This window comes from Bos taurus, chromosome 14 (assembly GCF_002263795.3).
Source record: "Bos taurus isolate L1 Dominette 01449 registration number 42190680 breed Hereford chromosome 14, ARS-UCD2.0, whole genome shotgun sequence".
NCBI classification, from domain to species: domain Eukaryota; kingdom Metazoa; phylum Chordata; class Mammalia; order Artiodactyla; family Bovidae; genus Bos; species Bos taurus.
Window position 1 is genome coordinate 61,059,269 of NC_037341.1, and position 27,490 is coordinate 61,086,758.

Sequence of the window (27,490 nt, forward strand, 5' to 3'; positions counted from 1 at the left end):
ATAAATGTGACTATATTGCAATAAAACTTTACAGAGACAGGTAGCAGACAGCACTGAGTCCATAGATCAAAGTTTTATTGTCCCTGATCCATATCATTTTGAAAACTAAGAATACTTTTTAAGAAGCACTTCTCTATTTTGGGAAATCTTTTTTTTTAATTTTAAGCAAAACAAATGGTAATTTTTCTAATGTGTATGAAAGAATACTACCTAGGAAAATATATTTCATTAATAAGACATATACAGTTGAGTCACTTCTGATAGAAATTAAGTTATAAGAAAAGGGAAACTTACTTGTAATCCTCGTTTGCTGCAGTAAAAATGAATGCTTCCATAGGGTTCCAGCAAATTGTATTTGTTCTCATATCTAAGATGACCTGAGAAACACACACTAACCCATTACTATGAAATTAAGTCCCTCTAAAATGAATAAATTCCTACTTCATTTCCTTTTCTTCATTTTTCACTGATTTAAGCAAATACTTCAGTAAACACCTATCATTTGCACAGAATTTGGCTCAGTGCAATAGGAAAAGAAAATCAATAATTAGTTTCCTGAACACACAGGCAGTGCTAAATATTGAAAAATATAAAAATGCTTAATAAATGGTCCCTTGACCTCAAAAAGCTTATAGTGTAGTTGGGAAAATGAGACATATGTAAGAAAAGTTCAACCCCAAAGTAGTAAAGTACAATATATTATTAACAACTGAGAAGGTAGGGTTGAAAGTGGCAGAAACTGCTATTTATTAAACTGGTCCTTTGGTGCAGGGGTGGAATCAAGTAGGAGATGGAGACTGACGTACACGCACTACCATGTGTAAGACAGACAGCTAGTGGGAACGCCTGCTGCACAGAGCAGGGAGCTCAGCTTGGTGCTCTGTGATGACCTGGGTGGGTGGGATGAAAGGAATTCGGACGGAGGTCCAAGACGGAGGGGATGTATGTATACACTCAGCTGATTCACTTGTATAGCAGAAACCATCACAACATTGTAAAGCAACTATACCCCAATAAAAAAGACAAAAACCAAATAAACGAAAAACTAGCACTTCCATGGTAACATTCTGCTAAATCCTTAATGTTTTATTCTTACCACTGGGCTGTGAGGCAGTTATTAATATCACCATTTCACAGAAGAAACACAGATTAAGTTACCTGCTTAAAGTCTTAACACCAAAGTTCATGCATGTTATTCCCACCATATGACATGGGTGAGTGAAATTTGGAAAGATTATTCTACTTATTTAGCTCAAATGTCAATCAATATATTCTACTTCTAATATTTCTGAATTTAGTACATGTTATAAAAATGATTTGATAACAACAAAAATATTAAAAGCATCTCTGTTAGGTATGGCACAGAGATGTCTATGATAACAGACCTGAAGTCCATTAACAAGGCATAGCTCTTCTGGTACTCTCTCAATTCCAGCACTTGCAATCAACTGTATACTCGTTTACTTATAATGGCACTCGTCTCTTTACTAATAGTATTCCCTCCCTCTTTATAATCAGCTTAAGGTTTCATTAACTCTGATATCTAAGTCCTGGAATGACTGCTTCAGAACTGCTGGGAAATCTGACACCTTGAACAGGATAGTGCCTGTCTAAATAAAACGTCAAACTGGTACCCACTGGTGTGTAACTAAACAAATAAAGGTGATTATGTGAATTAGTTATAAAACTTTCTGGAATAAAATACCATGTGTGTCACTATGATAATCACAGGGCCTGACTAATAGGATGCAATACTGAAGAACTTTCAATTCACTGAGTACAAACTAGATGTCTACAATATTCTGGCAGTATGGCAAACGGAAGACTGGAAGAGAGTAACTCATGGAAATTGACAGGTCTCTAAAAAGCAACAGGGAACTGAGGGAATGCCATTATGACCACTTGGGTTCTAAGAACATCTCTATTAAAAAGAATTTTTTTTTAATTCTGAAAAAACATTTGCTCTGTATTTTCAGTCACTCGATTCACAAAAGGATGCATTAACAACTATATAAAGTAAAAGACAAATTGAAACTCACCTTTTTCAGAGGAGTAGCTTGTCTCATATCATATAGTACTATATTCCTGTCAGAAGCACAACTTCCCAAGAGAAATGTCTAAAAATAAGTGTAACAATTATCAGTTAAAAGCCAGGTTTGGCAGCAAACCATGTCCATTCCTGAACAAATGATTTAATTACCTTTAAGATACAAAGTTGTAACACTAAAGTCCATTGTAAGAGGGTACAACAAATCACTCATAATCTTGGCAACCAAAGCCAAAGATCTTCATGATTAAATCCCCATGCCTGTATTTTAGATGTCTGAGATGTAGGTATTCTGCATTCTATAACAATATATTTTACTTACCCCTTCTTCACTTAGACCTGTTTCCTGTTCTTCCATATTATAAATAACACTTCAGTAAACATTTGAATACATTTAGATCTTCTTTTCCTAAGGGTAAGGTTTTAGTAGTGGCATCACCCTAATCAAAAAGTATGAATAATTTTATAGCTTATGCTATTTAGAGGTAATGGTTTTTCCAGAGTTATAGCAGTAAGCGTTGCAATGTGGAAATATATTAATTTTACTACACTGGGCGGCAATATTAAGTATCATATAAAAATGCCTTCTGTAACCACAGATGCAGAACCCATGGATTTGGAGGGTCAACTGTATAAATTATTGCTTTATTAACAATTAGACATTTCCTCATGGTTATTAACTCTGTATAAACTAGGCCTGTCCTTTGTCCAACTGTGGTTTCAAGATGTTTCATATATTTATTTGTAAGTCAATTATAAATGTGTCAAGTGGTTACATGATTCTTGGTATTAAGTGAAAATAAGCTCTCCACCTTCCAATGGAATCCCAAATCCCACCCCTTGTAGCACCGTTCCTCCTCACCCATCGTTCCTGATCTAACTCCTGTCTTCTGCTTATATTATTCCCACTGCAAGCGTAAGAGGAACCAGAAGAGTTACTTACTACACTGCTATATAGCCACATTTGTGTATACTCTTTTTAAACTGCTTCCTCTGAGCTTTTCCCCTACTGAATGACTCCTCTCAACCTTTCTTAGTTTCTCATTATTTCACTCTAAGGTCTGACCAGGTACTGTTTTCAAAAAGTAAAGACCTGAATTTGAGCAAAGCAAAAAATTCTACCAAGAAGGAAAGCTGATTTTAATGCTATAAAATGTAGCAATTCTCAGAATAAACTTTTGGCTTTATCAGAACCCTCAGCTTCAATATTTTTACAGAAAAATAATTAGTGATGATTAGAGGAGACAAATACACTCCATTTGTTCACAGCAACATGCCCTCCCCATTAAGTTTAATAAAGGGTCAGGGTAAGAGACATCCACACCATTTGCTTTTACCACCAAGTCAAGGTCATATGGTTAATAAAACACACATACACACCTAGCTGAACAAATAAGAGTTTTTATACATGCTAATTTGAGAAACATGGTTGCTAGGTCATCACTAATCATTAATTATGATTTTAGGATTGGCCATCAGCTCTACTGACACAGGTGTTCACCAAAACAGAGAAACAAAAGATCTCCTTTACCCATTAGGGAAGAAATCAGTATCTGTTCCGTTTTTGTTTTTTTTTTAACAGCATAACACCACCATCTTAAACTTGGGTAGCACCTTTTAAAAATATTCACATATATTATCACATTTGACACTTGCAACAAACCTAAGAAGTACACTGGAAGACATAATTAATCTCATTTTAAAAATAGACAAATACAGAGAAAAATTATGACTTGTGAAAGGTCAACACAAAGGCGTACTAGCAGGAAATATAGTTCGAGCCTAGGTCTGCAGCAAGGTAAGACATTAAATTTTCTCACAGGTCACCTGTGTTTGTAGTCTGCTTCTGCCCAGTGGCACTGTGGCCTGGTCTACAAGGCTCACTTCGCCAATCAAGGGCAACTGAGGGAAGGGAGATGGAGGGTGGCGTGAGGAAGATACAGACAAAACAGACAGATATTCTGTCCCAGCGATCGGCAAACTTTTTCTGTAAAGGGTGATAGAGGACATAGTTTAGGCTTTGTGGGGCCATATGGTTTCTGCAGTTTATTAAACTCTACTTTGTAGTGCAAACTCAGTTACAAACAATACATGAGCTAAAGGGCACAGCTGTGTTCCAGAAAAAACTTAAAAACAAGGAACAGGCAGTGGCCTCACAGACTATATCTTGCCAACCCCTGCTCTAACCCTGCAGCTTCTCCCAGAAGTGTGTTTACCAGTGTGGGCTGAAGGAAGGGGTATCCTTTGACTGATTTCTCAGCAGGACTTCAAAGCCAAGTTCACATCATACTACAGCATCTCACTCTTTTTTAAAAATACTTTTATTTTTATAATTTCATTTGTTTATTTTTGGCTGCGCTGGGTCTTCTTTGTTCTGCAGGGTTTTCTCTAGTTGTGGTGAGCAGGGGCTCTTCATTGCGGCGGCTTCTCTTGTTGTGAGCACAGGCTCTAGGGTGCATGGGCTTCAGTAGTTGAGGCTCCCAGCCTCTAGAGCACAGACTCAATAGTTACTTTCTGGCATATGGGATCTTCCTGGATCAGGGATTGAACCCATGTCTCCTGCACTGGCAGGTGGACTCTTTACCACTGAGCCACCAAGGAAGCCTTATACCCTGCTACTTTGACTCAACCTTTTATTCCTCCTTTTGTCAATTAGAGTCTCTTAAATGCAAAACTTGCAGATGAGAATTTCCTCTGCGACCACCTAACAAGATAATCTCCTGATAACTTCTAAAACCAGCTCATACACAGTGATTTCCTTTTCTTCCTTCAGGAAAAGGCATGTCGACTGAGTCTTCTGGACACTGAGTTTATCAGTTACTATGCATTCAGAAAAAGCTCAGGGAAAGGCCTGGAGTCCAGGAGCTGGCTTAGCCTTCAGGGCAGCCTCCGTTACCAAGTTTGGACCTAAATAAACAATAAGTAGGCTAACCTCTAACTCTTCCCTTAGATCTGGAAAGAATTAGGAATCACAATTTAGTCTTCTGAGCAAAGAAAAATAGAATTATAACGAATTATCATGTAGTAGAAAAATAACCACGCATATTATTTGGAAGCACTGATGTCCTTGTAATGTACAAATAATTAAAGAAAACAATGCTCAACACTTCTTCTTCTGACCTCTAACAGAGTTAAGAAGAATTAACTTTTTTTTTTAAAGGTAATCTGTGGAACATGGGGCTTCCCTTGTGGTTCAGCTGGTAAAAAATCCGCCTTCAATGCGGGAGACCTGGGTTCGATTCCTGGGTTGGGAAGATCCCCTGGAGAAGGGCAAGGCTACCTACTCCAGTATTCTGGCCTGGAGAATTCTGTTGACTGTATATAGTCATGTATAGTCATGGGGTGGCAAAGAGTCGGACATGACTGAGCGACTTTCACTTTGTGGAACATGAGTGCTGAGGGTACAAATAAAACTGAAAGTTTCTTAGGACCATGTGTGCTTGAGTTCTACCCCCACAACCACACGCCTCTCACAATGCTGAACACCAGTGTCCGGGGCTAAACTGTGGTCAAGCATGTCGAGACCTGACCAAAGAAAGTGGAACTCAGACCAAATGGGAGAACACCACTAAAATTCAGAAAATTCTTGGATCACATATTCAAGTTCTTCCTGAATAGAGTTGAAATTATATGATAATAAAGAAACAATAAGCAGAACATATTTCAAAAAGGAGCATTACCTCAATTGGGTTAAATTTAACACTGCTTATACTGTCAAATCCCCAAGTCATTGAACATATAGGACTGGTTCTTTGTTCATCCCAAATGTCTACTTGCTGTCCACATGTGGCAAAAACAGCTTCTCTCCAGTGATGATCAATTCCTGTATACACTGTCTTTAGAAGCAGAGAGGTTGTTACAGATGAGTCTTTTCATTGGTACTTCAACTCTACAGAATAATATCTTAAAATATATTTCTCTACACTCTCATGTGCTTAAGAAAATCCCTGTTCACTAAGAAATTTCTTTAAAGCCTTTACTTAAAGGAGAAAATTCTACCATAAGAAGTGATGTTCCTGTCTACGGCCATACCACCCTGAACGCGCCCGATCTCGTCTGATCTCGGAAGCTAAGCAGGGTCGGGCCTGGTTAGTACTTGGATGGGAGAAGTGATGTTCCTTATCATACATTCTGGGAATAAAGAAAAATGTTAACATGGGATGTATTTAATTAAGTTTGAACACATAGCACTGAAGTAATTTTTAAATCTTACTGGGTATTGAAGGATCTTGGAATCAACTAATGAAACACAAAAGGTAATTTCTAAAAAACTTAATTCCACATTTAACATATAAAATACTGAGTCCCAGGAAAGAAACACAGATACAAACAACCGTATCAAAATTTGGAGAGAGAAACAAAATTAGCAAGTGTGGATGCTAAGGTTGTTAAAAGCAATAAAATCTCATAAATTTGGTATTATTTACTTAAAATATGTGACTCATCTATTCAGGGTCAGATTAAAGTCTACCTTTGTACTAGACAGTAAAAAATGTTTGGAAAGCAAATTAAAGGCCACTATTTAGCCAATACTTTAAGCTTTTAAGAACTCTTATCAGCATCTGCAGATTTAGAATTATTTCTATTCAAGTCTCTACAAACTTCTGCACAGTAAGAATTAACCCCCAGTACCACAGCGAAGGGGTAACACTAAATATTTCAAAAATCTTTGGAACTCCTAGCTAACGGACATTTTACAACAATGAAACAAATTTTCTTTCAGGAATTACTAATTTTTTACCATCTGCAAACTATTTCCATTTCACACTAATATACCACCTCCACATCCCTCAAGAACATTTAGATCGACCATTAGAATTCAGCAAAGTCCTGATCATGGGCCAAACCTCTCATTAAAAAAAAAAAAAAAATTTAGAACTTCTTGAAGCCTAAAGAGCAGAATCTAAATATACACTAAATACTAAAATGACAAAAAATTTTAAAGATGAAATATTTAAAGATTAATTCTAATTTTAGAATTTCCCTTAGTATCAAAACATAAGGATTAAAAAACATAGGTAGAGCAAATGATCCAAATTATTAAGCTATAACTTAAAGTTATAACTAAACTATATCAAGTGATTTGCAGAATGCTGTTAAGAAATGTAAATAAGATTTATATAGAAAGCACACTATTAAATTTATTAATTTCCTAAAGAATACTTTCAAGTAAATGCTCAGCTCTGGGAAAGATCCATGATATAAATGAGAAGCTGAAGCACTGTTTTTTTCTGACCTTTTATTTTATAGATTTCCCCCCATGTTCTCGCTATAGGAAATGCTCCACTGCCTCCTCTAACTAAAAATAGAAACAGAACCCTATTGCAACGAACACCAAAGAACTGTTCAAATTCTTTAACTGCAAAGACCCTTTGATTGCATTAACTATTGCTTAAAACAGGTAAAGTATTGCAGCCTAAACTGTCTGATTTCTTACACCTTTTTATGAAATTGAAACTATGAAATAATTGTAGGTAAAAGAGAAGAATGTTAGTAGCCCAAGTATGGGTCAATTTATTTTTGTACCTTTCCTAATATTGTATGCAATGGCTCCTCCTCCTCTCCACAGCTTGGTCCGTCCATTTTCCATTGCTTCACAGTTTTGTCATCACCCACCTAGAAATATTTACAATGATAATGAAGAACAGTTATAAACGGTAAGCTTGCCAACACATACATCAAATTATAAACATCTTTAGTTTAAAAAATAACATATACCACATTCTTCCAGTAAAGTATTTATTGATTCATTTATGTCCCACCTTGTTAAAGATTTGTGATAAACATATAAAACGCATAAAATTGAAAATAAAATACGATGAATATAGCAAAACAAGAGTTAAGGGTAGAAATAATATTACATCATAAAGATGGTAAAAGCTGCATGTTGTAATAAGGATGACATTTCAAATTAGGAAGAAAAATGAATTACAATAAAATGGTATTGTGAGATCAGGTTAGTCATTTAAAAAGTATGAACCAATGTGACACCTGATAAAAAAATATAATTCCAGATAACTTTAAATGTAAAACATGCAACAAAATCCATAAAGATACTAGAGACAAGGCATTTTTATAATCTTGGCACGAGAAACGTCTTTCTTTGTATGACTCAAAACTCTAGAAACTATCAATATTAAGGCAGAGGTTTTCAAACTGTAAAATGTAGACTTCTGAAGGATCCTGAGAATTTTTCAGGAGTCCACTAGGATAATATTATTTTCATAATGTTAGTATAGGCATTGCTTGCCTTTTCACTGGCCCTGACGATTACAGAGATGGTGAAAGAAATGGTGGGCAGAACTGCTGGCACCTTAGCCCAAATGAAAGCTAAGGAAACAAACTTCGGTAATTCAGACTTTGGGACATGGCAGATATGTTCAAGATGTCACGTAAACGTGGATTTTACTAAATTTTTTTGAATATGTTTCCTCAAGCAAGGAAAACAAACGGGATTCCATCAAACTAAAAAGCCTTTGCACAGCATAAAAAAACTATCAACAAAGTAAAAAAACAAGATATCTGCAAACAATATATACAATAACGGATTAATATCCAAGTATACAAAGAACTCATACAACTTGACATCAAAAAAACTCAAAAAATAGGCAGAGGCTCTGAATAAACATTTTTTTCAATGATACATAGATGCCAAATAGGTACATGAAAAGATGCCCAACATTACTGCTCATCAGGGAAATGCAAATCAAAACCACAATGAGGTATCACCTTATACCTGTCAGAATAGAGAATGGTTATTATTGAGAGAGTCAATTCCTAGGTAGGTTGATAAGAAGTACAGGGTCCCCAAGGAGAAGGAAGGAGTCCAGAGTCCTTTAGGAGGAGAAAGGGGTCTGGGGATCTCAAGAAGGAGAAAAGGACAAATGTTTTTTTCCTACATTGCTTTGTCTTAGTCAATATAACAATATATCTTGCTCCAGGATATGTTTCTCCTTCTTAAGAATCTTCTGACTAATCCTGTCATCTTCAAATCTATGGGAGTGGGTCTGGTAACATCTTTCTATCAGTTAGTTCTAATCTTGTTAATTTAAGATGTATGTTGTGGGAGGGGGTCTGGTAAAAGCATATAAGGCCTTGCATAGACTAGTGAGCGAGGGTGCTCTCTGGCCCCCTTCTGTGTCCGTGTCAGAAGCTTTCTCTGTCCCTTTTTCACTTTAGTAAAACTCTGCTATACAAAGTGATCAAGGCTTGAGTGATCAAGGCTTGAGTGATCAAGCCTGGTCCCTGGTCCTGAAGCTAAATCTTCTTCGGAGATCACGAATCTCACATTATTCACGGTAAGCTATCATTATCAAAGCCAACAAGTAACAAGTGTTGGTGAGGATGTGGAGATAGGGAACCTTTGTGCACTGCTGGTGGATGTAAACTGGTAGAGACACCATGGAAAACAGTATGGAGGTTCCTCAAAACATTAAAAATAGAACTATCATATGATCCAGCAATTCAACTCCTATGTATTAATTGGAAGAAAACAAAAGCACTAATTAGAAAAGATATAAAGATATGTGCACCCCTATACTCACTGCAGCATTAGTAACAATAGCCAAGATAGGGAAGCAACCTAAGTGCTTAACAACAAATGAATGGATAAAAAAAATGTGTTCTATAAACATAATGGAATATTACTCAGCCTTAAAAAAAGAATGAAATCTTACCATTTGAAAGAACACTGATGGACCTAGAGGTATAACGCTAAGTGAAATAAGTCAGAAATAGATAAACACTGTATGATTTCACTTACATGTGGACTCTAAAAAACAAATGAATAAACATTACAAAATACAAACAGAATTGTCAATATAGAGAACAAATAGGTGGTTTCCAGCAGGGAGAGTAGTGGGGAGATGAGAGAAGTAAGTGAGGGAGATTAGAAGGTATGAACTTCTAGCTGCAAAGTATGTGTACAGAGTGGAGTATATAGTCAAAAACTACGGATATCTATGTATGGTGACATATTGCAACTAGACTTATTGTGGTGATCACTGTGAAATGCACAGAAATATTATCACTATGTTGTACACAAAGAACCAACCTAGTATTGTAGGTCAATTATACTTCTAAAACAACAGAACAAACTTACAGAAGAAAAGATGGTACTTGCGATTACCACAGGCGTGGGGTTGGGGCAGTGGGTATTGGAAGAAGGCAGTCAAAGGTGCAGACGTCTAGTTATGAGACAAAAAAGTGCTAGGGATGTAATGTACAATGTGACAAATATAATTAACATGATTTATGTAACATAGGAAAACCGTTGAGACTAAATCCTAAGAGTTCCTATCACAAGAAAAAAACTTTTTCTCTATTTCTTTAGTTTTGTATCTATATGAGATGATGAATGTTCAGGAAGCTCACTGTGGTGATCACTTCAGGATGCATATAACCACTGTGCTGTACACTTTCAACTTACGTGGTGCCAGCTACACTGCAATAAAACAGTTCCTAATTCTAAAAATAAAAATGTTGTTAAACCTAACAACTACTTTCAATTATTTTCACTCTCCAGAGTTGACTCTATTATTGCTTATGCAGACTATTAAAACTGCCTCCAAACTGATCACTCACAGCTGTCAAATTAATCCTCTCAAAGCTCAACTCAGACTCCGTCATTTTCCTATTAAAAGCTTTCAATGAACTTTCAATATCTGCACACCACAGTAGATTATTTGCAAAGGCCAAAGGTAGAAATAACCAAAACATCATTAATGGATGAGTGAATAGACAAAATGTGGTATACACATACAATGGAGCATTAGTCTTAAAAAGGAAAGAAATTCTGACACGTGGTACAAAAAGGGTAAGCCTTAAGGACATTATATTAAGTGAAATTATCAGACACATAGGGACATACAGGGACATAAAGCACAACAGTAATTACCAGGTAAATTACTCAAGGGTAGGAGGTAAGGGTGAGAGATGTGGAGTTACAGTGTTTAACAGTTACACCTATCAGTTTGGAAGGTGAAACAGTCCTGGAGATGGATAGTGGTGATGGATTTACAATGATGTGAATGTACTTAATGCCACTGAAATGTACACTTAAAAATGGCTAGAATGGTAAATTTTAGGTATATTTTATCATACACAAAAATCCTTCAATGACTTATTGCTAACCGACAAAGGAAGTACAAAGGACTCATCTTGCTTTAATCCCACTTCTAACTGTTCTATAGGATATTAGTTCAGTAATATGTATTTGGGCTTCCCAGGTGACACTAGTGGTGAAGAGCCCGCCTGCCGATGCAGGAGACCTAAGAGACGTGAGTCCAATCCCTGGGTCGGGAAGGTCCCCTGGAGGAGGGAATAGCAACCCACTCTACTACTGCTGCCTGGAGAATTCCATGGACAGAGGAACCTGGCTGGCTACAGTCCACTGGGTCACAAACAGTCAGAAATGACTGAAACGACTTAGCACACACACATGTAATATGTAATTAGGTATAAAAAATTTTAAAGTATGGGAAAGGGTGGATTACATAAAGAAAACCAAAACTTATCTGAGTTTTAATGTTATTTTGCATTGTGAAAATCAGAAAGGGCCTTGGATCACATAAATGAACTCAGAAAATATTCAATTAGATTAGTTCTACACATGTTGAAAAGAGTTAATGACCTAACTGTATTATACTTACAGTAAAAAAAGATGTCCCACAAAAGCGGGTACATATTCCTCGTACAAAACCTTCATGTGCTTGTATCGTACGAATACATTTTCGTTTGGTCAAGTTCCAAATTTTAACCTATAATAAAACATACTAGGAAATTTCAGTGAAGTATAAATAAAAAATGTTCAGGCACAGAAGTATTACATTCCAAGAAAAATAAGTTCAACACTGAAAAGGCTGTAAATCACTCTACCAGATGGCTATAAACAAAATCCTCTAGATCAAAATAATGCAATGCTGAACCTTCCTGGTAGTCCAATGGTTGGGGTTCTACCTACCAATGCAGAGGACACGGATTCAATCCTAGTCAGGGAGGATCCCACATGGCACAGAGCAACTACAGAAGCCCGTGCACCCTACAGCCTCTGCAACAGGAGCCACTGCAGTAAGAAGCCCCAGCACCACAATAAACAGTAGCCCCCTTCCCCACCCGTGGCAACTAGAGAAAGCCCACACACAGCAACAAAGACCCAGTATAGCCAAAGATAGAATAAATAAATAAATAAAATAATTTTTTTTTTAATTTCACAGAAGAATGTCTGTTGCGCACATTGGAAAAAAAAAAGCAATGTCTATGGATACGAACATCAACAAGCAGAAAACTGAATCTCTTAAATACTCTGTTGATTCTAGTGTAAAAGTGCTTTAAAGCTTTTCTTTCCTTGGCAGAGTGGGAAATAATTGTGTTGAATTGTTAATAACATACTCTGAAAAAACTCACAGCTAAATATCTGTATTGTAAACATGCCTTATTACTTACTGTCAAACAGCCGAAAGCGACTACATTTTTAATTTCTTAGGTTTAGATAAGAAACTACTGAAGTTACTGATTCAAAGAAAATTTAGTCTTGAGAATTAAAAGAAAACAGGACATAGAAAAATGAAATCAAACCAATTAAAACCCACAGTAACTCACAATTAAAGGAAGAATATTTGCAACATAACTATTTTCAGTTTAAAATGTCAGTGTTTAGTGATACTTGCCTCTCCATCACATGCCCCAGAAAGGACAGTAGCCAGGCTCTTTGGATTCTTTGCCAAGCAATTGACTCCATCTCGGTGACCATCCAGGGAGGCAAGGAATGGTTTTGCAAATACCCGTTCCAGTTTGGTAGCATTTAAAGCTCTTATATATTCTCGTGGGACCTCAAAAGGATGTAAGGTAGGATCATAGTTTCTTGGAACTGAAATAAGAATGATTTCTCTTAATAAAATAATTCACATTTAATACCTCCTGTGGTATTCCTTGGCTAATCATTCAATATATTATTCAATAAGCCTTTATTAGGGACACTGACTATGCAGAGGACTAAAACTAAAAACATTGAAGACCTTTTGTCCAGAACCTTTCCAAAATGACCAGAAAGTGATAAAACACATACATCTTGCAAAATAACTAGACTCTATACACATACACACACAACTTTTCCTTTTCTATGTCCTACTACGCTCTTCAACTGGGTTATAAGCCTTCACCTGCAGGGCTTCCACTACATTCTTCATTACATTTCTTATACCGAGCACAAAACAAGTGCATCATGAACATTTGCTCAACTGACCTCTTAAGCTCCTTACTGGGTGTGTGTATGCATGCTAAGTTGCTTGAGTCATGTCTGACTCTGTGCAATCCATTGAACATAGCCCACCAGGCTCCTCTGTCCATGGGAATCTCTAGGCAGGGGATCCTCTTGATCCAGGGATCAAACCCGTGTATCTTGCATTTCCTGCACTGGCAGATGGGTTCTTTATCACTAACGCCATCTAGGAAGCCCCCTTACTGGGCAGGGAACACTAATAATCTCCAGTGCTGATCACTGTACTGATAAGTATACAATGTAGTGATGATGATTATACTATTTATTGAGCACTTTCAGTGTCTGATTTTGTGTGTGCGTGTTAGTGGCTCAGTTGGGTCCGACTCTTTGCGACTCCATGGACTCTAGCCTGTCAGGCTCCTCTGCTCGTGGAATTCTCCAGGCAAGAATGCTGCACTGGGTTGCCTTTCCCTTCTCCAGGGGACCTTCCTGGCCCAGGAATTGAACATGGGTCTCCGCAGATTCTTTACCCTCCAAACCACCTGGGAAACCCATGTGAACCCTACACATCCTTTAAAAAAAATTCAGCTTAAATCTTGTATCTTCTATAAATTTTTCCAAATACCCATAATTATGCCCACCTCTAAATTCAATGTGGTCAACAATAAACATTCAACAAAGATACATGGAACACCTCCCATATACCACAAGCACTCAGGACATCAGAGCAAACAAACTCACGGTACATATTTATGTACGTTGTTCTTATACATTTGTATGTTATCAGCTATATTACCAACAGAGTTTTACAGATTCCCTGATGCCCACACCCCAGATCTATGAGTCAGAATACTCAAATAAGTATTTGAATACTGCACAAAATTTACAAAGACCACTTAAACAAAAAAATCTATAACCAACCAGTTACCCATTCCTTCATTCAGACATTAATAACGCAACTACTAGGTGCCAGGTGCTGTCTAAACACAGGGGCCATAGAAACAAACACGACTGGGCCACTCTCTGCAAGCTCAATCTGATCAAAAAAAAAAGACTGATAGTCACAATAATAATGAGACAATGTAATAAACACTCTGATATTAGTATAAAAATATGAAACAGAAGCATAGGAGGGTGCCTACATGTGTACAGGATGGGGGGAAATCTGCAAGGGACAGTGACTGGGTAGAGGTGTGTGCCATCGCATGCCTGAAATGCACACAGACTAACAAGAGCACATGTACACTAGCTGTGGGAAAAGTAGTCATCCATGAAAGGAGAGAGGAAGATGGGACCAAGTTCAAGGAGTAGGGATGATGTCAAGTCCGAGTGACATAATCTACTCTGCATTTTAAGAACACTGTTGTTTTGATACTTAACCCGTAAACATCTTGTGAGCAGAGACCATTTAGTTAGCACTGCTCACAATATATACTGATAAGCTATATGACTCAATCATACGGAAATATTGTTCCAGCCTCCCCTTCTATGGCTCACCCCTACCTCAAACTCCAAAGATATGGCCCTTCTCTTATGCCTTAAGTTTATTCCTGCCTTAAGGCCTTTGCACTTGTTATTCGCTTCACTTAGAATAGTCTATTCACACATGCTTGGTCACTTACCTATAATTCATTAAGTAGTCAGCAGGTTAATGGGGGAACAGACCAGCAGGTTAATGGGGGAACAGACCAGTACAGATAAAATCCATTAATTTCATTTTAGTCATTCCCCCACTAAAGTTCTCCACAAGAGTTTTTAAGAGAAAACTGACGGCTTTAAGTGTCACCTTTGTCTGTTCCCACATCCCGAAGTACGTAACTTTAAGTACGTAACTTTAAGTAGCAAAGTTATCGAAAGTTAGAGTAACAAGGAGAGGTTTAAAGATGTTTGCTTAATTGTTAATTCCTTCACAATCCACGAGTTTGGCTCATTCAAGTCCACGTTCCCCCCAACAGGACCCTGAGAACATTCAGAGAGCAGCAGCTGAAAGCGGTGTAGACGGAATCATTTCCCCATGTAACTAACTTGCCACTGACCACAAGACAAAAGTTATGAGGAAAGGGATTTGAAGAGCCAGAAGCGCTTTATAAACCAAGAGCCTTAGGGAAAGCAAACAGGTAAACAACGAGAGTGGAACACCAGCCTCCCCTCCCCGACCAGCTTTACTCGGTGGAGCCCAGGCCGGATCCAAGGCTGTCTAACTTGTCTCACCTCGCTGTAAGTCCAATTTGGTTTCGCGGACATAGTGGTCGGGGTTCCGACTCAGCATCTTCACCTTCATCTTGCTGCCAGTTCTCCAGGGATCTCACAACCCTTTCTCTCCCGGCCCCAGTTACCGCCACCACAGCCGCCTTCTCACATGCCACTTCCGCTTCTTCCCGACTACTTCCTGTCATGTGACTTCCGCGGAGCGGAAACCGGCTTCAGGTGGGCTCTGCGGCGCTCCGTAGTCGTGCGGACAAAGGTTGGCCGGGGGCGGTGCTTCATCTGTGTTCTCAGATCCGCGCAGTTCAGCCTAAGCCCAGCCACGGAGGTGGGCGAGGCGGGGCGGGGCCTTGACCGAGGCGCCCCGCCCGGCTGCCCACTTTCCCTTGTCCGCTTGACGTGCAGCGGCGCGTCTCTAGTCAGTCACTCGTGCGCCTAGGTCTCTCGGCTTCACCCTCGCCTCCACGAGTGTGACTGCACGCGCGGGTGCCGGAAGTGGGCTCGTGCCCTGCGGTTTCTGCTCCAGCGCGGCGACCGTCGCCACGGTGGCGGCCACTGCATCTCGTCCCACGCCCGCGGTATCAGCGGACCCTGAGCCCATGACAGGCCAGGGCCAGTCGGCGTCCGGCTTGTCGGCGTGGAGCAGCACAATATTCCGCCACGTCCGCTACGAGAATCTGGTGGCGGGCGTGAGCGGCGGGGTCCTTTCCAACCTCGCGCTGCACCCGCTTGACCTCGTGAAGATCCGCTTCGCCGGTAAGAGACCAGTCAGACTCTGGGCTTCTCCTTGCGGTCACCCGGAACCGATTGATAAAGACGCAGAGGGAGGGCTTCGTCCTCACCTGCCTCTTGCGTACTGCAGGCGAGGCGAGAACTAAAGAATACTGTTTGCCCGGGCTCCTGTGGGGCCAGATTTGAGGAAAGGGAGTCTGGTTTAAGCGGTCTGGCTGCCGGCGTCCCCTTTCCCCCGGTACTGAGGGATGAGGAGAATGGATATAAAAGTCTGAGAAAGGTCCTCATTGGTATAGAACGTGGAACTCAAAGGCATGCTTTATAAAATAAGAAAGGATTGATCACATTTCAGGGCTTAAAACCTCACACGTGCAAATCGTTCACCCTTGGAGATACAAGAACCCGCCACCCCCCACCCCCACCCCCAGCCTTTCGAAAGTTCGCTTCACACCACCTAGCTTTTAGGAAAGGCTTTCATTAGTAAGCCTTTTCCCGCTCACCCTCAAATCGCAAAGAATGGAAAAGGATTTTCGCCATTACAAAAAGAAGGCGAAAATGGAGAATAGCAAGTTCAGCGTTTGTTTTGCACCAAGCCCTAGAGAGGCAGCGTGCACCGCCAGCAGCACGAATGGCACCGCCAGCTCCTTTCCCGAAAACCACACTCAGCATCTCAGCGTCAATCAATCATAGCTTTGAACTGTTTCTGTGAGCATCTGTGCTTTATCTGGATTTATTTTGTGCATCCTTTAGCAAAGTGCGTGTTAAGGTAATTGCTCCTTCACATTATGCACTTTTGGCCTATATTAACTCTTTCATGCTTTACTTTAGCATAGCCGGGAAACCTGTACTTGGAAATCTTAGAATAGACACGTGTTTGCCCTGTGGGCTGTGAGGGAAATCCTGGAGTAGGGAGGAATCACATTGCTAGGAATGGGGTTGGTACAGAATTCTCTTGAAACTTTGTTGTTGTCGTGTGTAGTCTGGTACGGGTCCTTGTGAAGGAATAAGTAGCTAGAATCCAAATAGTACAGGCTTTTGTTTAGCTTTATTGAATTAAGTGCACTAAGTGAATTAACTGTATGGAAATTAAGAAAATAATTTAAAAGTTAAACTCAACATAAAATTCTGAAAAAGATAACTTCAAAAAATGTTTTTCATAACTTTATTTGCAAACTATTTTCTGGTATTTCAGTTCTCTTACTGAAAGTGGGGTCCAGCTACTCACGTCTCAAAAGCAAATAAAGAGGCAAAGTTGATAGAAAGGAAACTTTGCTTTATTTTGGAGGTTTGAACTGGGGGCAGGGGCAGACTCATGTCCCAAGGCTGAATTCCCTCCCTGCAATTGACAATCAGTGGGAAAGGACGTTTATAGGTGGAGGAAGTGGGTTACATGTAAAAACAGCACAGGCAGCCAGACAGTCTTGTTGAAATTGGTCATGCAGCATAATCTTGATTGTTTTAAGTACAGCAAGTCTTCAGTTCAAGGGTCCATTTGTTCTCCTTTCTTTGAGGCCAGTTGTGGCAGCTAATGTCATGGCTACAATTTTGGTCATCATGTAATTATCTTCTGCCACCAGCTGGGTGTTTCAGTATCTATCAGTTCAGTTCGGTTCGGTCCAGTCGCTCAGTTGTGTCCAACTCTTTGCGACCCCAGAATCGCAGCACGCCAGGCCTCCCTGTCCATCACCAACTCCCGGAGTTCACCCAGACTCACGTCCATCCAGTCAGTGATGCCATCCAGCCATCTCATCCTTTGTCATCCCCTTCTCCTCCTGCCCCCAATCCCTCCCAGCATCAGAGTCTTTTCCAATGAATCAACTCTTCGCATGAGGTGGCCAAAGTATTAGAGTTTCAGCTTTAGCATCATTCCTTCCAAAGAAATCCCAGGGCTGAGCTCCTTCAGAATGGACTGGTTGGATCTCCTTGCAGTCCAAGGGACTCTCAAGAGTCTTCTCCAACACCACACTTCAAAAGCATCAATTCTTTGGCGCTCAGCCTTCCTCACAGTCCAACTCTCACATCCATACACGACTACTGGAAAAACCATAGCCTTGACTAGATGAACCTTTGTTGGCAAAGTAATGTCTCTGCTTTTGAATATGCTATCTAGGTTGGTCATAACTTTCCTTCCAAGGAGTAAGCATCTTTTAATTTCATGGCTGTAGTCACCATCTACAGTGATTTTGGAGCCCAAAAAAATAAAGTCTGACGCTGTTTCCACTATTTCCCCATCTATTTCCCATGAAGTGATGGGACTGGATGCCATGATCTTCGTTTTCTGAATGTTGAGCTTTAAGCCAACTTTTTCACTCTCCACTTTCACTTTCATCAAGAGGCTTTTGAGTTCCTCTTCACTTTCTGCCATAAGGGTGGTGTCATCTGCATATCTGAGGTTATTGATATTTCTCCTGGCAATCTTGATTCCAGCTTGTGTTTCTTCCAGTCCAGCGTTTCTCGTGAAATACTCTGCATAGAAGTTAAATAAGCAGGGTGACAATATACAGCCTTGACGTACTCCTTTTCCTATTTGGAACCAGTCTATTGTTCTATGTCCAGTTCTAACTGTTGCTTCCTGACCTGCATACAGATTTCTCAATAGGCAGATCAGGTGGTCTGGTATTCCCATCTCTTTCAGAATTTTCCACAGTTTATTGTGATCCACACAGTCAAAGGCTTTGGCATAGTCAATAAAGCAGAAATAGATGTTTTTCTGGAACTCTCTTGCTTTGTCCATGATCCAGCGGATGTTGGCAATTTGATCTCTGGTTCCTCTGCCTTTTCTAAAACCAGCTTGAACATCAGGAAGTTCACTGTTCACATATTGCTGAAGCCTGGCTTGGAGAATTTTGAGCACTACTTTACTAGCGTGTGAGATGAGTGCAATTGTGCAGTAGTTTGAGCATTCTTTGGCATTGCCTTTCTTTGGGATTGGAATGAAAACGGACCTTTTCCAGTCCTGTGGCCACTGCTGAGTTTTCCAAATTTGCTGGCATATTGAGTGCAGCACTTTCACAGCATCATCTTTCAGGATTTGAAAGAGCTCAACTGGAATTCCATTACCTCCACTAGCTTTGTTCGTAGTGATGCTTTCTAAGGCCCACTTGACTTCACATTCCAGGATGTCTGGCTCTAGGTCAGTGATCACACCATCGTGATTATCTGGGACATGAAGATCTTTTTTGTACAGTTCTTCTGTGTATTCTTGCCATCTCTTCTTGATATCTTCTGCTTCTGTTAGGTCCATACCATTTCTGTCCTTTATCGAGCCCATCTTTGCATGAAATGTTCCTTTGGTATCTCTAATTTTCTTGAAGAGATCTCTAGTCTTTCCCATTCTGTTGTTTTCCTCTATTTCTTTGCATTGATCGCTGAAGAAGGCTTTCTTATCTCTTCTTGCTATTCTTTGGAACTCTGCATTCAGATGCTTATATCTTTCCTTTGCTCCTTTGCTTTTCACTTCTCTTCTTTTCACAGCTATTTGTAAGGCCTCCCCAGACAGCCATTTTGCTTTTTTGCATTTCTTTTCCATGGGGATGGTCTTGATCCCTGTCTCCTGTACAATGTCATGAACCTCATTCCATAGTTCATCAGGCACTCTATGTATCAGATCTAGTCCCTTAAATCTATTTCTCACTTCCACTGTATAATCATAAGGGATTTGATTTAGGTTAGATAATACTGCTTAAAGGATATAGCTCAGAATATTATCTATAGCCCTTGAAGAGAAATGAAAGGTCCTTGACTTTGCTTAGTGATACACTATTAGTATTTGGTCCTGTTGTCCTTTGCTTCTTTATTTTCTCACTTTTTCGATTAAACTTATTTGACTAAAGTTTTTCTACAGATAGAAGCCTGGTGGAGGATGGAGTTGGAGGAAGGGAAGGACTAGACAGTCCTGCTCTATTTAATTACTACAAGTTAAGGTCTACCTTGAGAATTAGATCTGCAGAAGTGGTTTATCTCATAGAGTTAGGAGATTGTCTTCTGTTCACTTATATCTTAGCCTTTTAACATTTGTATAGGTTATAGAAGCACCTACATAAAGTTCTTGCCTTCAGGAAACTTACACTGTAATTTTAGGCTTGCTGCTGCTAAATCGCTTCAGTCTTGTTTGACTCTGTGCGATCCCATAGATGGCAGCCCACCAGGCTCCGCCGTCCCTGGGATTCTCCAGGCAAGAACACTGGAGTGGGTTGCCATTTCCTTCTCCAGTGCGTGAAAGTGAAAAGTGAACGTGAAGTCGCTCAGTCGTGTCCGACTCTTGGCGACCCCATGGACTGCAGCCTACCAGGCTCCTCCATTCATGGGATTTTCCAGGCAAAAGTACTGAAGTGGGTTTCCCTTGCCTTCTCTGAATTTTAGTCTTGAGACTCATTCAAATAAAAAATAACTGTAGACAACATAAAATTAAGGTCAAAATGGAATAAATCCAATTACCAAAACAGGAGTAGTCGTAGACTGTTAAGAAAGTTATAGATTGATGATGGCCATATTCTTCTGTATCTGTAAAAGTCTGATTAGTCTTGAGGTTCACCAGAGAAGGACTAAAATTTTGACAGCTGGAGAGGAGATAAGAAGCCATTGAAAATTAGTGAAAATTATGGAGTGTTCTCCCTAGAAGAGAACCCACAAAGATATGTAATTTCCATGGAGTTCCATACATGCACAAATAAGAATTACGACAACAAGGAACATTCATTGAGTGTTTACTTGCAATAAGAGCAATGAACTAAGAACTTTTCTTGCATTAGATCATTTACTACTCTGAACAACACTGTGAATTTATTATTCCCGATACACAGATGAGGATAATTGGAGTTGACTAACGTGCCCAAGTTATCTGAGATTTGCATCTACATCTGAATTAGGTCTAACTCAAAACCCTCTGGCCCTTAAGCCTTACCCCAGGAATTCCTGGTAGACTGTGACTTGAACATGAAGGCAGGAATTCTGGATTTGGCTGCAGGTGCAGACCTATATGACTTGGTATTTCTCAGTTTTATGTAAGAGCAAAAGAGGTGATGGTTGAGATGATCATTTTAGAGTGCTTGGCCTGGTGAGTTTAAGACAGTCTGCTGTGGTGCAGACTATGCCTGAGAAAAGGGGATTCTTGTACCTGAGAATATTGGTAATATTAATTAAATGGAGAGCATATTAGGAGACCAGTAGGACTGAAGTGATAGTTAAGATAATCAAGATAGGAGGACAAAATTAAAGATCTAGGAGTTGAAGCAGGACTGTGTAACAAGAAACCCCCAGTGTGGCTGTGCCCGGCACAAGTGTGGCTGTGAAATGGTGATAGAAAAGAAAACTTAGGAAGATGGATAACTGAAATAAAAATATTATATAGTTGACCGACCACCTGCATTAATGCTAGGATTTTTAATGCTTTCATTAAAGTAAGCCCTTTTAATAAAATTATAGTACTTAGTGATAGGGATGTTAGTCTTGACCATTAAACCAAACCTGCAATATTTCAATGAGTTCAGGTGCAAATTGGAATTCAGAGGTGTCTGCAATAGTCGAAGGAGTAGAAATCATTTTCTTTGAGAAATAACTAAAGGAACTAGTTTAACTTAGGACATGGAAGGGACTTAAGGTATTTAGAGAACTGCCATGTGAGAAAGGGTGCCTTATTGCAGGTAATCTGAAAGGCAGAGGTTGGGTGGAAATTACAGGGAAGCAGTTTTGGCTTGGCAAAGTGGGTGGTGCTCAGAAGTGAAACTGGCAGTGAATACTAGTGGTTCAGCAGTTGGATGACAACGGCTAGAAAACATTCTTGTGTTGGGTGGAAAGGTCACTTGAGGTGATTATTGAGGCCCCTTACTACTTCAAGATACCATTTTAAGCCATCAAGAATGTTGAGTGGGCGCCTCAACAAAGAATGTGAAGTAAAAATAGTAATTTTCTAAATTAACCTGAAATCCTAATAATGTGTAGATTAATCTAAGGAACCTAAGTGTAGAGCGCCCTTAACGAGAATAGCATACAGTCAAGTTTTGTATGTATATGGTATTGCAGGACCTGATAGCATAAATAATAACTTACTGACTGCTTGCTATGTGCCAGGCATGCTTTTAAGACTTGCTTTATATGTATTAACTCACTTAATTCTCTCTTTTATGAGAGTTTGTTTCTGTTATTTTTCTCCATTTTGTGCATGAGAAAACTCAGGCACAGAGTAATCTAGTAACTTACTTGGGGTTACAAAGTGTTGAAATAGGGATTCAAACTCAGGAAGTCTGATTCCATAGCTTTTGCTGTTAGACTGAAACCCTAAATGGGTAGTTTGGTATATCTAAAGGGTAAAATGCTAGAGGTTGAAATGAAATGATTCCAGAAAGTTAAGCTTCCAGATTGACACATCTTTTATGCCATGTAAAAATGGATGTTAGGAATGAGATCAGGACTGTTGTTCAGTTGCTAGGTCATGTCTGACTCTTTGACCCCATGAATTGCAGCACACCAGGTTTCCCTGTCCTTCACCATCTTCCAGAGTTTGCTCAAACTCATGTCCATCAAGTTAGTGATGCCATCCAACCGTCTCATCCTCTGTCAACCCCTTCTCCTCCTGCTTTCAATCTTTCCCAGCATCAGGGTCTTTCTTTTCCAATGAGTCAGTTCTTCTTATTAGGTGGCCAAAGTATTGGAGCTTCAGCTTCAGCATTAGTCCTTCCAATGAATATTCAGGACTGATTTCCTTTAGGATTAACTGGTTTAATCTCCTTGCTCTCCAAGGGACTCTCAAGAGTATTCAGCACCACAGTTCAAAAAAAGTTTGAGATCATAACTGGAGTTGTAGAAACCAAAGCATGAGGGTAGAAATTGAAACTACTTAGTGATTGAGAGACTACCCCTGTTGAGTGGAAAGAGTGCCTAAAAACCAGCTTTTAAAGGATGGGTAGGAGAGAAGGAAACTGCAAGAAAATTTAACGGCCAAAGAAGTAAGAGAAAAATCAGAAGAGAGTGGAACTAGCCCAAAGACGTATGTTTTAGGAAACTATGTCAGATGCTGGTCAAGGGATAAAAAGAGAGAAATTCCAAAGTGCACATGGAGGTCTTTAAACTGCAGTAGCAGGTGGAGGCCAAACCAGCCTCCAGTGGATTGAGAAGCAACGGAGGTGAGAAAGTCCAAGCTGAGATTGTAGTTTTCTCTTCCAGAAGCTTGACTGACAGGGAGACACTGGGATCTGAAAGGAGACACTCAGGAGATGAGATATTTGAGTTTTTATTTTGTTGGGAAAAAACTAAAAATGAAGAAGAGATTCGAGATGGAGGCAAGAAGATAATTAGTGAGATTTCGAAGGGGTTCTAAGCAAAGAGAATCTAGAGCAGTCTCTCTCAAACTTTTCTGGCCACAACCCTCAGTAGGAACTTTTTTTTTCTTTTTTTTTCCCAAAACTTTTTCTTTTCTTTTGGGGTATAGCTGATGAACAATGTTGTGGTAGTTCAGGTGAACAGTCAAGGGACTCAGCCATACTTATCCATTCTCCTCTAAATGCCTCTCCCATCCAGGCTGGCACATAACATTGAGCAGAGTTCCATGTGCTATACAGTAGGTCCTTGTTGGTTATCCATTTGAAATATAGCAGTGTGTACGTGACCTTCACAAAGTCCCTAACTATCCCTTCCCCCCGGCAACCATAAGTTCATTTTCTAAATCTGTGAGTCTCTGGGAAATAAATTTTTATCTTTGCTATCTGATGCGAGCACACACATATTACTGAAACAAGTTTCATAAAGCAATACTTACTCTTACTGCTTGTGATATCATTTATATTGTCTTCTACTCCAGTCTCTTGGTGGTGGTGATTTTTGTTTTGTTCTTTTTTTTTTTTTAATAATCTGCTCAATCAGTTTCTGGACCCATCTGCAGCTTTCAAAATGCTGAGATAGAGTACAAGTAGAGGGGATTGGTTTTATTTATTAAGAGGGACCAGCTCTTCAGTGTGACAGAGGAAAGGAGGGATAAAACTAGCATGCAACAACTGAAACAGGTTGTAACAGGGTAGTTAAAATTAGTGTCCCCTGTCTGGGCTCCCTCTTGCTCAGCAAACTTTTCTGTCTTCCAGTTACGTCTGCTGGGCTTCCCTTGTGACACAGTTGGTAAAGAATCCCCCTGCAATGCAGGAGACCTGAGTTTGACTCTTGGGTCAGAAAGATCCCCTACAGTAGGACATGGCAACCCACTCCAGTATTTCTTGCCTGGAAAATTCCGTGGACAGAGGAGCCTGGTGGACTACAGTCCATGGGGTCGCAAAAAATCACACACGACTGAGTGCACATGCACACGATTGTGTCTGTTGGCATCTTTTAGTACTTTCATAGGCCACTGTAACAGTTATGCAGGAAGTATTTAGATATAACTACAAAATTCTCAGTGGCAAGTGTTTTTGAGACAATTACGAGGCCATTTAGGCCAAAATATTCACTGTATTTTATTTATATAGCAATTGTAATTCGACTTTAGAGAGGCCCAAATTCAGACCCTCTTCATCTCAGTAACTGTGCAGTCGTCTCTTGTTTTCTTGCTTCCAGGTTTTCCACCTTCAAATGCATTCCCCCCAGGGTACCAGGGTCTCCTTTCTAAACACATATTTGATTATCTTAGGTACATCTGAACCCAAGTTTGAGAAATATGGGACTTTGATCATAGGTTTGATCATAGGCAAATGTTCTTTTGTGATTTTCAGGAATGTTTGCAATTATCCTGTCTTAGTCTGCTAGGGCTACCATAACAAAATACCACAGGCAGGGTGGCTTAAACCACAGAAACTGATTTTCTCCTAGTTCTTGGGGCTTGAAGTCCAAGATCAAGGGACCAGCAGGGGTGGTTTCCAGGTGGAGCCTTTCTCCTGGGCTTGCAAATGACTGCCTTTTAACTGTGTCCTCACAGGACCTTTTCTTGTGCATATGCATTCCTTCTGTGTCCTCCTCTTTATAAGGACACCAGTGCTACTGAATTAGGGTCCCGCCCTTAAGATCCCATTTAATCTTAATTACCTCCCTATAGGCCCTATCCTTATAGGGCCACAGCCTTGTCTAACTCAATGAAACTAAGCCATGCCTGTGGGGCAACCCAAGATGGGCGGGTCATGGTGGAGAGATCTGACAGAATGTGGTCCACTGGAGAAGGCAATGGCAAACCACTTCAGTATTCTTGGCTTGAGAACCCCATGAACAGTACGAAAAGGCAAAATAATAGGATACTGAAGGAGGAACTCCCCAGGTCAGTAGGTGCCCAATATGCTACTGGAGATCAGTGGAGAAATAACTCCAGAAAGAAAGAAGGGATGGAGCCAAAGCAAAAAGAATACCCAGCTGTGGATGTGACTGGTGATAGAAGCAAGGTCCGATGCTGTAAAGAGCAATATTGCATAAGAACCTGGAATGTCAGGTCCATGAATCAAGGCAAATTGGAAGTGGTCAAACAAGAGATGGCAAGAGTGAATGTCGACATTCTAGGAATCAGTGAACTAAAATGGACTGGAATGGGTGAATTTAACTCAGATGACCGTTATATCTACTACTGCAGGCAGGAATCCCTCAGAAGAAATGGAGTGGCCATCATGGTCAACAAAAAAGTCCGAAATGCAGTACTTGGATGCAATCTCAAAAACGACAGAATGATCTCTGTTTGTTTCCAAGGCAAACCATTCAGTATCACAGTAATCCAAGTCTTTGCCCCAACCAGTAATGCTAAAAAAGCTGAAGTTGAATGATTCTATGAAGACTTACAAGACCTTTTAGAACTAACACCCAAAAAAGATGTCCTTTTCATTATAGGGGACTGGAATGCAAAAGTAGGAAGTCAAGAAACACCTGGAGTAACAGGCAAATTTGGCCTTGGAATACGGAATGAAGCAGGGCAAAGACTAATAAAGTTTTGCCAAGAAAATGCACTGATCATAACAAACACTGTCTTCCAGCAACACAAGAGAAGACTCTACACATGGACATCACCAGATGGTCAACACCGAAATCAGACTGATTATATTCTTTGCAGCCAAAGATGGAGAAGCTCTATACAGTCAGCAAAAACAAGACCAGGAGCTGACTGTGGCTCAGATCATGAACTCCTTATTGCCAAATTCACACTGAAATTGAAGAAAGTAGGGAAAACCACTAGACCATACAGGTATGACCTAAATCAAATCCCTTATGATTATACAGTGGAAGTGAGAAATAGATTTAAGGGACTAGATCTGATACATAGAGTGCCTGATGAACTATGGAATGAGGTTCATGACATTGTACAGGAGACAGGGATCAAGACCATCCCCATGGAAAAGAAATGCAAAAAAGCAAAATGGCTGTCTGGGGAGGCCTTACAAATAGCTGTGAAAAGAAGAGAAGTGAAAAGCAAAGGAGCAAAGGAAAGATATAAGCATCTGAATGCAGAGTTCCAAAGAATAGCAAGAAGAGATAAGAAAGCCTTCTTCAGCGATCAATGCAAAGAAATAGAGGAAAACAACAGAATGGGAAAGACTAGAGATCTCTTCAAGAAAATTAGAGATACCAAAGGAACATTTCATGCAAAGATGGGCTCGATAAAGGACAGAAATGGTATGGACCTAACAGAAGCAGAAGATGTTAAGAAGAGGTGGCAAGAATACACAGAAGAACTGTACAAAAAAGATCTTCACAACCCAGATAATCACGATGGTGTAATCACTGACCTAGAGCCAGACATCCTGGAATGTGAAGTCAAGTGGGCCTTAGAAAGCATCACTACGAACAAAGCTAGAAGAGGTGATGTGCCGGGGACCAGCCCCGGCTGATCCAGGGTATTCGAAGGAGAGACGGCATAGGCGAGGATCAGGATACAATAGCTTCAATTAGATATTAATTAAAGATATAAAGAGTAATAGAATAAGGATAGCTCAGTAGGAAAATTCAGTGGAGAAAAGAGGCTGAGTAGCTTGGTTTACGCGGGAGACCAATAAAACTTCAAGACAAGAAGTTTGCACCACTTACGTAGGCCGCAGGCGTCCTTCCGTTCTCCCGAAGGAGAGGAGACACTGAGGCCTCCCTGGTCGGATCTTAGAAGCCCAGGCATAATTAGTAAGCATGGTGGGTTCCGCGCTCCAGATGGAGACTCAGCCAGAGTGAGAGAGAGAGCGACATGGGGAGACCAGTATTTCGAGAAACTGATCCCAATTCTTTATTTTCCAGAGTCTGTTTTTATACACTGAGATGTTATACAAAAGTCACGTGGGGACAGCAGTCCTGACTTTTATTAAAGTCAGGTGCTTCACACAAATGTATACAGAGGTCTTAGGAGTGTT

At 40.0% G+C, this 27,490-nt stretch overlaps 2 protein-coding genes across 3 annotated transcripts in view; one reads left to right on the top strand and one right to left on the bottom strand.

Annotated features, from left to right (window-relative positions):
* Nucleotides 1–15,644, bottom strand: part of DCAF13 (DDB1 and CUL4 associated factor 13) — a 29,696-nt gene extending 14,052 nt beyond the window's left edge. The window contains exons 1-7 of one of the 2 annotated variants that reach the window (XM_059874487.1): nt 15,477–15,644; nt 12,715–12,914; nt 11,698–11,805; nt 7,574–7,663; nt 5,728–5,883; nt 2,040–2,117; nt 295–377 (exon numbers count right to left, since the gene is read on the bottom strand). In XM_059874487.1, the coding sequence (XP_059730470.1) occupies nt 295–377; nt 2,040–2,117; nt 5,728–5,883; nt 7,574–7,663; nt 11,698–11,805; nt 12,715–12,914; nt 15,477–15,546 (785 nt within the window). In that variant the 5' untranslated portion in view covers nt 15,547–15,644. The remainder of the gene's footprint in view (nt 1–294; nt 378–2,039; nt 2,118–5,727; nt 5,884–7,573; nt 7,664–11,697; nt 11,806–12,714; nt 12,915–15,476) is intronic. The other variant, XM_059874488.1, reaches the window with a different exon arrangement.
* Nucleotides 15,645–15,750: 106 nt separating this feature from the next.
* The window catches only part of SLC25A32 (solute carrier family 25 member 32), a 33,955-nt gene continuing 22,215 nt past the window's right edge, over nt 15,751–27,490 (top strand). The window contains exon 1 of the mRNA XM_003586903.6: nt 15,751–16,226. Within this exon, the coding sequence (XP_003586951.1) occupies nt 16,070–16,226 (157 nt within the window). The 5' untranslated portion in view covers nt 15,751–16,069. The remainder of the gene's footprint in view (nt 16,227–27,490) is intronic.